This window comes from Myotis yumanensis, unplaced genomic scaffold (genome assembly GCF_028538775.1).
Source record: "Myotis yumanensis isolate MYYU_CA2020_CCGP unplaced genomic scaffold, mMyoYum1.0.hap1 SCAF_12, whole genome shotgun sequence".
In the NCBI taxonomy this organism is placed as follows: domain Eukaryota; kingdom Metazoa; phylum Chordata; class Mammalia; order Chiroptera; family Vespertilionidae; genus Myotis; species Myotis yumanensis.
The window spans coordinates 7,687,137-7,699,541 of record NW_027223763.1 but is presented as its reverse complement, the minus strand read 5'-3'; the positions used below and the strand labels follow the sequence as shown (position 1 = coordinate 7,699,541).

The following is a 12,405-nucleotide window of genomic DNA, read 5'->3' as shown; positions in this document are numbered from 1 at the left end:
AGGTCAAACAAATTTGCAAATAAGTTCACTCCTGCCAGAACAAAGTCTAACATTCTTCTTTTTTCTTTCTAACACTCTTTATAGAAAGACAACAAAATCCAGAATTCGACATCATAAAATTCACAGTGCCCACAGTTTAAGGAAATTGCTAGGCATACAAATTAGAAAATGAGATCCATAACCAGTAGGAAAAACAATAAAAATAAAACTATAAATGATAGAGATAGTGTTAGCAGATAAGGACTTTATCTATTACACATTCAAGAGCACAATGAAAACATAAATATATTGAGAGAAATGAAAAGTATACTAGCTAAAAATTTAAAAACCTCAATGAACAGTGCCTTATAGTTACCTGAATACACAGAAAAAAACAAACTACTTAGAACCAAGCAGACAAAAGACTTGAACACACTCTTCATCACAAAGAAGAACACAGAATAACACATGAAAAGTTGCTGAGCCTCAACAGTAATTCCAGAAATGCAAATTAAAACCACAATGAGCTACTACTATTTTACACCCACCTGCTTCACATCCTATCTAATAAAAGACAAAAAGGGCAATTAACCGTACCTCCGCTACGCTTCCCATTGGCTAATCAGCAAGATATGCAAATTAACTGCCAACAAAGATGGCCGCCAGCAGCCACGCAACTGAAGAGAACATGAGGCTTGCTTGCTCCAGTGATGGAGGAAGCCAAGGTTCCCCGCCTGCCGCGGCCTGGCTCTGAGCTCCGAAAGCAACAGCTCCAAAGGCAACAAAGTTTTAATTATAGAAGCTAAACAAATCCCAGATACCTGCTTTCAGCCAGCCGTGGCCTCAGAGCTGGAGCGAGCAGGATGGCAACAAAGTTTCAATTATAGAAGGTAAATAAATCCCAGAACAAAAAAAAAGAAAAGAAAAAAAGGAGAGGCTGGGAGCTTCAGTTGCAGGCCAGCCTGAAAACGGCCCTCAGCCACTCACCCAGACTGGCCAGGCACCCCAGTGGGGACCCCCGCCCTGAAGGGGGTGTGACCAGCTGCAAACAGCCATCAGCCCGTCACCCAGGCTGGCCAGGCACCCAAGCGGGACCCCCACCCTGATCCGGGACACCTTTCAGGGCAAACCCGCCGGCCCCCACCCGTGCACCAGGCCTCTATCCTATATAGTAAAAGGGTAATATGCAAACTGACCCTAACAGCAGAAAGACTGGGAATGACTGTTCACTATGACACACACTGACCACCAGGGGGCAGACGCTCAATGCAGGAGCTGCCCTCTGGTGGTCAGTGCACTCCCACATGGGGGAGCTCTGCTCAGCCACAAGCCAGGCTGCCAGCTGCCAGTACAGCGGTGGTGGTGGGAGCCTCTCCTGCCTCCTCAGCAGCACTAAGGATGTCCAACTGTACCTTAGGTCTGCTCCCCGCTGGCAAGTAGACATCCCCTGAGGGCTGCCAGGCTGCCAGAGGGATGTCTGATTGCCAGCTTAGGCCCAATCCCCCGGGGAGCAGGCCTAAGCCAGCAGGTGGTCATCCCCCAAGGGGTCCCAGACTGCGAGAGGGCACAGGCCGGGCTGAGGGACCACCCCCCCCCCCGAGTGCACAAATTTTTGTGCACCGGGCCTCTAGTAGACTATAAAGTATAACTGCAACAAATGTTGACAAGGATTAGAGCAACTGCAACTCTTACACACTGCTAGTACCGTATAAATTGCTACAACCACTTTACAACATGTTTGGCACTACCTAGTAAAGTTGAATATACCTAAATCGTCTGACCTCACGTTCCACTATTATGGATTCCTCAGAAAAAGTCTTATATATGTATACCAGAAAAATTATTGAAGAGTTCACAATGGCATTGTTTATAATATTTAAAAACTGGAAATAACTCAAATGTCCATTATCAATAAAATAAGATGAGTAATTTGAGCTACATCTGTCAAACCATAAAATCCTATATAGCAGTGAAAACAAGTGAATAAAAGCTATAGTCAGTCATCACCATGCCTGAATCTCAGGACTATAATAAAGAGCGAAAAAAAGCAAGTTGTAGAATACATAAAATATGGATCCATCAATATGTTGTGTAGGAATACAAATACATGTGGCAAAACTTTAAAGGGAAGTGAATGAAAATTATAAAAATCAGAATTTTAGTTTCATTTGAGAGGAAGATAGGATAAGGGAGGACCTACAAGGGACCTCAAAGGTAATGAAAATGTTCTACTTCTTAAATTGGGTGGTGGGTACTCAGATGTTGCTTATTTTGTCCATCTTTAATACTTTACATATTAATTTGTGAATATGATTTTGGATCTATCCAAACTCTTTAATACAGGTAAAATATAATACATGATGGTTAAATAACTAAAATGGTAAGATTGGTCATTAAAATATTCTTTGCTTACCCGAAAAATCTTGTGCATCCTCATGGTGGCTGAACAAAAGACAAATCTTGTGAGAAGCAAGCGAAGAAATTCATCTCCAAAAAACTGGAGGAATGCCTGATCTGCAAAGAGGAGAAAGGGGCAGTAAAAAGATGCTTAAAGGGAAAATGCATTTCCAAGAGGAAGGCAAGTTCAGGAAAACTTTCTCAACTTTCCTGCCTTCAACAAATACCTCTAAAAATTCAAGCAATTCAAGCAATTTTAAACCATTACAGTACGTTCTGTGACGTGTGCAGTTAGGTTAGTAGGGTACCTATTGAACGTGAATGGGTCAGTAGCTGGGCAATATCGCGGTTGATTTTTCGAAGGTATTCTTGACACTTTTCCCACAGGCTTCTGCGCATGCTTGACAATCCAGAGACAAATAGGAAGGCCATTAGAGGATTGTTCAAAAAGAGTGTGAAGAGGCTACCTCGTTGAGATTGATCTGCAATAACAAACATGGTTTATATATTTATATAGAAAACAGTTTTGCAAAAGGTAAGAGGTGCATTTGAGGAACATTTTAATATACTGATAATGTATAAAATTAAAGCTGTATCATTAAGTCTTAATTCAACAAAGTAGATTCTGCAAGGAACTACAAAACATGTCCCAGGCATATTGCTTTCTTGCTGAACTAACTTTAGAGCCTAGTAAACTAAAGAGAAATAGGACATGAACATATTTCTTTGCCTTTTTCCCTCCAACTAACAAATTTTACCCAAATATGGCAAGGACTGGATCACAGGCAGTTCATGATAGAATTCTTTGATGAGTTTTAGGATTGCCAGTCTTTTTCACTCTTGTGAGTTATTCTATCTCCACCTATCCCTTAAATATCAATCTTTTTTTTTTCTTTGGCCTGATACATTGCTGAACTCACCTACTCTTATAATCTCAGTTATCATTTATATGCCTACTGATTCCCAGTTCTCCATTTGCAGCCTCGATTGAGCTCCTTAGTTCTAGAACTGTGCTGCCTTGCAGTAGATGCTGGATACTTAAATAATTAAGTATGTGACTGATCCAAACAGACACACTACAGAGTGTAAAATACATCCTATACATAGGATTTCAAAGCATCAGTACAAAAAGACATTATTAACATTCATTTCACCAGTTTCTTTCTACTTTAAAAAAAACACGTGGCTACTAGAAAACTTAAAATTACACAGGCGACTCCTATAATATTTCTATTGGACAGAACTGCCCTAGACCTCTATAATCAACCTAACTCTCAAAGGTAACTTCAAACTCAACATGTCAAAAGTTGACAACAATTTTCCCCCCTTTTGGTTCTCTTATAAATCTACTTGTTATTTAGTATCATTATTTCTGCAGCATCTCAGCCAGAAACCTGAAGTCCATTCCGCCTCTTTCTCTCCCTCATTTCCTCACCATCACCAAGTCCTGCTGGTTCTCTGGGTTGGCACCTTTTGAAGCCAGGTAACCAGTCACTGTCCTAGCTCAGCCACCACGATCTCTTTACTTCCATCAATGCTCCTGTCCAATTCACCTTACATAAGGTAAACTGAATGCCTTTTTATTTTATTGCCATTTAAAATCTTTCAATGGCACCCCACTATCCTTTATTTGAATCATAAAAGGTTTTTCATAATTCAGTCCCACAATCACAAACTCTGCCCTTTAACTAGCAGAAACTACTTTTAATTTATCTACATGTTCCATAAACTCTCTCATCTCAGAGCTCTTATCTCAGGGTTCACATGCTATTTCTCTGCTAGAATACCAATTTTCAACCATTTCCCATGCTCATTTAATTCTACGCATCCTTCAACTCCACTTCAGACATCATCTCATGCACTTTCTTCAATCTCAAAGGCAGGTTAGGAGTTCCTCAAGTGTGGCACAGGTTTCCTCCTATGAGACACTAACAGCATTGACAGTGACTGTCAGGTTGTCTGTGTCTTCTACTAGACAACTGGTTCTGTGAGAAACTGGCTGTGTTTGTCTGGTCCGAGCGTCACCTCCGATGCCTAGCACTGTACCTGATAAATAAACATTGAATAAATGCTTGTTGAATGTATGAAATAACTCTTGGATAAAGAAAACACTGTATGCATATAAGCCTAACCAATGGACACAGACACCAGAAGGGTGAGAGCATGATGGGGGGTGAGGGGGGGATAATGGGGGGATAAGGACACATGTAATACCTTAATCAATAAAGAAAAAAAAGAGAGAGAAAAAACAAACACTGTAGACTTTTAGATACCAGACGTGCAGGAATCTAATTTGAGATTCCAAATACTTAGGTATCGACTAGTTTGTGTCCAAAGGGGGCATATTTAGGGATTAGAGGCCTAAGCTTTATAGCACAAAAGATGATACTGGACTAAAAAATATTAAGGACATATATTACAACCAAGCGTATTAGTAATAACGACAGTTGGCACATACTGAATGCTTTTTATATACTCTGAATTATTTTATGAGGCTGATGCTATTATTATCTCCATTTGATAGGAAATAAACTGAGGCACAGGATGGCTAAGGAACCTCCCAAGATCACACAGCTAGTAAGCGGCTGAGTTGGGATTCAAATTCAATCCGTTTGCCTCCAGAGCCTGGTTTTTACCCTACACTAGTACATAATAAAGCCTTCAGACCAAATAATCTTACCATTAACCCATCAGACCAGTGGTCGGACAACTCATTAGTCAACAGAGCCAAATATCAACAGTACAACGATTGAAATTTCTTTTGAGAGCCAAATTTTTTAAACTTAAACTATATAGGTAGGTACATTGTTATTAACTTAATTAGGGTACTCCTAAGCTGGCCTTTGCTAAAAATGTCCTCAATCTAATTGAGGTACGTTCGCTGAGGTCGACCCCTTCCAACTCTCCCATCCACACTCGTCTTGTATACTTGTTTCGCCCAGGCCAAAAACCGACTTCTGCGCATGGGCCACGAAGCTTCAGTCGCACTGTACGTGCGCGCCCGCATGTGGTATTTTGTGGAACAGCCACACTCAAGGGGCCAAAGAGCCGCATGTGGCTCGCGAGCCGTGGTTTGTCGACCACTGCATTAGACCCTGCAATTTAAACTAAAGCTGCCTCTTTTTTTAAAAACAACACATATTATTATTGAATTTTAGAGAGAGGGGAAAGGAGAGGGATAGAGAGATAGAAACATTATGGATCAGCTGCCTCCTACTCGCCCCCTACTGGGAATTGAGTCTGCGATCTGGCCATGTGCCCTGACCCGGAATCAAACTGGTGACCTCTTGGTTCCTGGGTCAATGCTCAACCGCTGAGCTACACCCACCAGCCAGGATAAAGCTGCCTTTTGATAAGACAAAATGATAGCAAAAAGTACTCTCAAATAACTGGAAGGGGGTACACTTCTCCAGAAATGATAAGCAACAGGCTAACAGAGTTCTCAAAGCAGGAGAATTTTACCGTTGTTTGGAGGTAAGTTCTATCCCTTAGTAACTGAACTTTTGGATAGAGGAACTTAGCATTTCTACATGTTTTTCCCTGTAAAATAGCAGAACTTACCTTGAAACAACGGTGAAAAGTCTCCAGCTTCTCTCAGGCATTCAAATGCTGACCATCACTTCCTGTGTCAAACTATGTCAGCAGACAAGACTTCCGGCTGGGAAGTAGCAGTGAAATGCCCTCTCCCACAGGGGACAGCAGCACTTTTCACAGTCAGGGGGACAGTGAAATGGTGACAGCACTGCTAAGACAGCGGCAAGGTTTGTTGAATATCTTACCAGCTTAATGACTGGGCGCTGGAACAGGCTGCATGGACTGCCAGTTAAGGACAAATTAGTAAAAGTCTTTCATTTCCTCTTCATCTGAGAAACGGCCAGAACCCTGAACTATCTCTCCATCACACTGGGAAGAGGTTCTTTTATTTTAAAAATACAACAAGGTAAAATGTGAATAAAAGAAGCCCTTTAGGTTGTGCCGGTTAGGGTGCCCTAACTCGTAGGCAGAGGCTAAGAAGTGTTCTCAACAAGAAACCTTACAGTTTTAAACGATGCCTAACTGTGTAGCTGGTGATACAGCACATCATGCCAGATGGAAGAGGACAAGCTCACCCAAACAAGCAGCTGCAGAACACATTTTAAAATTCATAAATCATGAGTTCTCCACAAGTAAGGCCCCAAACCACCCTTTTCTCAGGAACGTTTTGCTATTTCTTTGAGAACTGTCTAAAGGCCTAATGGAAGCACATTAAAGACATCTGGTAGTTGGCAAAACTTCTGGGTTGATTTCAGATTGACACCTGCCACATTAAACACCATAAATCCACATTATCAGTGGGAAAACGAAGATCAGTATTATTCAAAATGTAGACAGTGTTTACTTGTAACCTATGGATGTAAGAGGTAACGACAGAACATACCTTGTAAAGCTTTTGGATATGCTGTAGGAGAAAGCAAGCAGACTAGTGGCTGTCCAAATAAGTTTGTGAAATTCTGCAATATATAAGAATTAAAACGTTCATTAAAGGTTTGACCAAAGATAGTAATTTTCCGAAGCATATCATCAGTGTTCAGATTGGGCTCTTTGACTCATAAGCAGCTGCAGAAACATCAGTAACAGCTGAAGAGGCTGCCATTCATGTATAAACTACTATGCATGATAGGCTTTCTTAAAATAGTGACATTTACTAAGTGAAATACCGATTTTTAAAATAAAGGCATAGATACGGTTGCAGTGTTACAAGAAGAGGTCATCTGGCCATCTACCAAGAGGCCACCCACTGGGCAATATACACGATGAAGAGGTATTCACAAGGGTGAATTTTCCAAGGTCTAAGGTCTGGCTCTCAGCCTCACAGGCTCTAAAACCTGACTCACTGGTCTGAAGCGTAGATCCATCTCTCACTGTGACTCACATTAACTGCTCACTCAGAATAATGTTAATTTACAGTGAAAACTAAACTGACACTCAAAAAATACTCTTTGCATGATTTCAGCATATCCTTTTCCTAAAGGCAGATTTACATGGGAAATCCTATATAATAAAAGGCTAATATGCAAATCGACTGGTCACTATGATGTGCACTGACCACCAGGGGGCAGACACTCAATGCAGGAGCTGCCCCCTGGTGGTCAGTGCGCTCCTACAGGGGGAGCACCACTCAGCCACAAGCAGGGCTCACAGCTGGCAGAGCACAGCAGCGGTGGCGGGAGCCTCTACCAGCGGCAGTGCTAAGGATGTCCAACTGACGGCTTAGGCCTGCTCCCCCCTAAGCCGTCAGTCAGACGTCCCCCAAGGGCTCCCGGATTGCAAGAGGGCACAGGCCAGTCTGAGGGACGCCCTCCCCCCAAGTGCACGAATTTTGTGCACCAGGCCTCTAGTAACATTATAAACTGGTTGGTAAAACAAGACAGAACTTAATAGATGTGAACAAAACAAAAATTAAAACTTCCTGAATTATAAAAATAAAGACTAGGACAAATGGAAAGACATACTATGTTCTTAGACAGGAACCCATTCTAAAGATGTCATTACACTAATTTATTAAAATATAAACCAACCTCAAAAAAAAATGGTTCAGTTCCCTGCAACTGAAAAAAATAATTCTAAAGTTCATAAAGAAAAAGTAGACGAGTCAGGAAAACTCTGCATTCAAAAGAAGAGCTGAGAGAGAACAAGACTCATCAGATATTAAAACATACTTTAAAGCCTCAGTAATTAAAAATATGTGGCCCTGGCCTAAGAGTGGGCAGAAGACCACTGGAAGAGAATGGAGAGTACAGAATTAGATCCCAAAACAAATAGGGCTGAATATATATAAGGATGACAATTCAAATTGGTAGGAAAAACTGGATAGCCATGTAGAAAAAAAAGTTGGCTCTATACTTCCAACACACACTAGGATAAAATATGTCAAAGATTTAAATGTAAAATATCCTATACTAGAGGCCCGATGCACGAAATTTGTGCAAGGGACTCGGCCCTTGCAGCCCCAGCTTTGTCCGGAAGGTCATCCAGAAGGTTGCCCGGATGGTTGTTCCATTGTTCAGCCGTCTGGTCTAATTAGCATATTACACTTTTATTATTATAGATAATAAAATTCTAATATGCAAATCAACTGAATGGTAGAACAACCGGCAGAATGACTGGTCACTATGACATGCACTGACCACCAGGAGGCAGATGCTCAACGCAGGAGCTGCCCCCTGGTGGTCAGTGTGCTCCCACAGGGGGAGCACCACTCAGCCAGAAGCTGGACACATGACTGACGAGCGCAGTGGCGGGAGCCTCTCCCGTCTTTGTTGCAGGTGGGCCGTAAGGAGCAAGGGGTCCCGAACTGTGAGAGCCCCAGACTGTGAGAGGGATGTCTGACTGCCAGCTTAGACCCGATCCCTGGGGGGATCGGGTCTAAGCTGGCAGGTGGACATCCCCCAAGGGGTCCTGGACTGTGAGAGGGCACAGACTGGGCTGAGGGGACCATCCCCCGCAGTGCACGAATTTTGTGCACTGGGCCTCTAGTTAAACAATAAAGGTACTGAAAGAAAATATAAGAAAGGGTTATTTTTGTAACCTAGAAGATCTTCCTATTATGATTATGATTAATAAACCTAGTCAAAAAAATCAAAGGCTTATATATATTAAAATACAGCATAAACTAAATCAGGAGCCAAATGATGTTCTGGGATATATATTTGCAACTCACATTACAAAGGATTATTATTATTTCTTTAATATAGAAATAACTTCTCCCAATCGGTAAGAAAAAGTCTACTGACTCAATAGAAAAATGGGTGAAAGATAAAAAGAGAATTAATAGAAAACTGAATACAATTGGTTCAAATGTATGAAAGGTACTCAATCTTACTGATAAAAGAAAATCAAAGCTACACTAAATTACCATTTTTAATATATCAGTTTAGTAAAATTTCTAAAAGTTTGAAAATATAGTGCTCTCTTCAGCAGCACATATACTAAAAGGTGAAAATATATGCTATTGGCAAAAATATGGGAAAACAAATACCCATAAATAGGAGTATATATTAGTACAAATTTTTTAGGAGACAATTTGGCAGGATCTATTAAATTCAAATGCATATTCCATTAACACAGCAATTCCACAACTTGGAACTTACCCTGTCAATATACTCTCAAACCTGTAAGTCCTAAATTATTTCATGTAGCATTGTTACTAATAATAAAGGACTGGAAACAACCAAATGACCAGCAATAAGAGACTGGTAGAATAAATTATGGCACAACCATACCACAGGATACTATTCAGCTACAAGAAAGAATTAAGTTCTTTATGAATGGACATGGATAGATCTCCAACATTTCTTAGTAGTGAAAAAAAGTAAGATAGAGCAGTTGTGTATGTCATGTTACTACCATTTATATAGCAAAGAAGACTAAAGGCTATGTATGTGTTTTGGCTTATATATGCATTTAAATTTTTGTTCTAGAAGGATAAACAAGAAACAGACAACAGTGATCTCTTATAGGGAGAGCCAATAACTGAGTGAACTAGGTCTGGGAGGGATGAAGAGATTTCACTATATACCTTTTTGATTTTATGACTTTGTAAATATCAATATAAACACTTAAACAAATAGTTAAAATAAATGAGAAATTTCTTGTAATCAAAACAAAGGGAGGGGGGGAGGTGGGAAAAAAAAAACCAAAAAAAACCAAAGGGAGTAAGTTGAATGATATTAAGGCGCACCCTTCAGATAAGGCAGCGTGGGCACTCTCCCACACTGCGGACGGCCTCTGCATCCTTGGCCATGAGGCTCTCGCTCTTGGATAGTGCCAAAAGGAACACTGCCGCTACTTATGTCCCAAGGCTTCCTTTTTCTTTGCTTCCCTTGCTGATCAACTTCTCATCTGATTTTTTTAAAAACTGTGTAAAAAGAGTTAGGGTTAGCATAACAAACCTGACTGCTATCCTTTGGAAGGCCTGCTTACAAGGTTCGGCCCTTGGCTGGCTTCTGGGAACTTAGATTTGGGTGAGTTGCCACCATTAGCAGAACCAATAAGAATGGCTCACTTCACCCAGACTGTGCTAACAGGGTGGTTTATGTTGAACACCTGCTTGCTTTCTGGGAGACTGGCATTTGGTGTGATCACTCTCCAATAAACAGCCTGGGCAACAAGGCCCTCATGAGCTGCCCTGGTAGACACTTCAGCCGTGTTGTCTCAACTTGTTGCTGGGGAAGTAGGGACATCCTGTGTGACTGTGGGAGAAAACTCTTGGAAGTTTGAGCCTATTTTGCTCTGGACTTCATCCTATGGACCTTTTTCCTTTGCTAATTTTGCTCTGTATCCCTTTACTGTAATACATACACTGATGTATGACTATATGCTTAGACCCAGGAGCCAAGAACCAGAGAACTTCTAGAAATGAAAGTAACCACAACCAACATATAACTCATATGGGTTTAATAGCAAGTTAGTCACTGCTAAAGAAAGAATTTGTAAATTGAAAGATAGCTCAGAAGAAATTATCCAAATCTCAAACAGAGAAAAAAAAAAGTTGGAAACTATAGAAGTTAAGAGATGTAGAAGACAGTGAGAATGCTATGTACTAGTCTATATAATAAAAGCCCAGCGACCGTTACAGCAGAACAACCAGAATGACCAGTCGCTATGACACACACTGACCACCCGGGGCAGATGCTCAATGCAGGAGCTGCCCCCTGGTGGTCAGTGCGCTCCCACAGCTGGAGCACCGCTCCATGAGAAGCCGGGCTCACAGCTGGCAAGTGCAGCGGTGGTGGCAGGAGCCTCTCCTGCCTCCATGGCAGCATTAAGGAGTGGCAAGCCAAGTGGTAAGGAGCGAGCAGGAGGGCGGTTAGGAGCAAGGGGTCCCGGATTGCGAGAGGAATGTCCAACTGCCGGTTTAGGCCCACTGTCTGTCTGGGCCTAAACCAGCAGTCAGACATCCCCCCAAGGGGTCCCAGATTGTGAGAGGGCCCGGCCGGGCTGAGAGACACCCCCCAAACACACAAATTTCATGCATCGGGCCTCTAGTATGTATATAATGAAAGTTTCAGAAGGAGATGAGAGAAAAGTTGGGGTACAGCCAGTGTTTGAGGAGACAATGACTGAGAATTTTCCAGCATTTATGAAAAACCCCAACCTTCCCATTCAAGAAGTCCCAATAGATTAACTCTAAAGAAACAAAACCTAGAACTCACAGTGTAACTACAGAATGCCAAAAACTTTCAAAGGAGCAGGAAAGAAACAGAATGTGTGAGGCTGACTGGCAGAAGAGCTTCCATAATCTTGCTAGGAGAGAGACTGCCTTAATAGACTGCAGCAACCTGCAGCCATCAGTCAACGAGGATAAGGCTGTTTAGATAAATAGGACTGTCTGACAAATGAGTAATTCATGTTCACTGGCAGGGATCCAGCCTTGTCATAATTACTAAAATACTCAAAGGTTGTTCTTTCAAAAAAAAGAAGGCAGAACTAAAAGAAGTGCTCAGAATGACCATGCGATTTTTTTCACTCCCACTAGTACTACCTTAGTACAGACAAGGCCACTTCTACTCGCCTCTTCTCTAGTGGAAATCTGAGAACCACAGCGTGGGCCAGACGTTACACAGATCTTGGCATTTCCGTCACTCTCCTCTGCAATGAGGCTCAGACGAGCACGCAAAGCTCCTCTTTTCCAAAGTGGAAAGAGCTGGGGTTTTGGAATGACAAAAACTGCTGGGATCAGTTAGGCAGGTTAGTTCATCTCCATAGGCAAAGTTTCCTCAACTATAAGGATAATAGTACCTATCTTCACTTAAGCATTCAACATATATTTACTAAGAACCTTTTAGGTGTGAGGCCTGGGGACATAAAGATACATGTATATACACATATAAACACATACACAGAGACTTGAGGGAAAACATAGCCTAGTGCTGATCATCAAACCTTTACATTCCAGGCAGAATAGTTGAGTCTGCTCTGGGGAATATAACGAGACCATGAAGACAGACCTAAAGACACATCAGAGACTAACCAACTAACTGGCCCAAC

At 41.7% G+C, this 12,405-nt stretch overlaps 1 protein-coding gene across 2 annotated transcripts in view; it reads right to left on the bottom strand.

The window, feature by feature from the left end:
* Nucleotides 1-12,405, bottom strand: part of SCAI (suppressor of cancer cell invasion) — an 80,916-nt gene that overhangs the window by 10,563 nt on the left and 57,948 nt on the right. For both annotated transcript variants that reach the window (XM_070430701.1, XM_070430702.1), the window contains 3 exons: nucleotides 6,794-6,866; nucleotides 2,685-2,858; nucleotides 2,393-2,493 (listed from right to left, as the gene is read on the bottom strand). In XM_070430701.1, coding sequence (XP_070286802.1) covers nucleotides 2,393-2,493; nucleotides 2,685-2,858; nucleotides 6,794-6,866 — 348 coding nt within the window. The remainder of the gene's footprint in view (nucleotides 1-2,392; nucleotides 2,494-2,684; nucleotides 2,859-6,793; nucleotides 6,867-12,405) is intronic.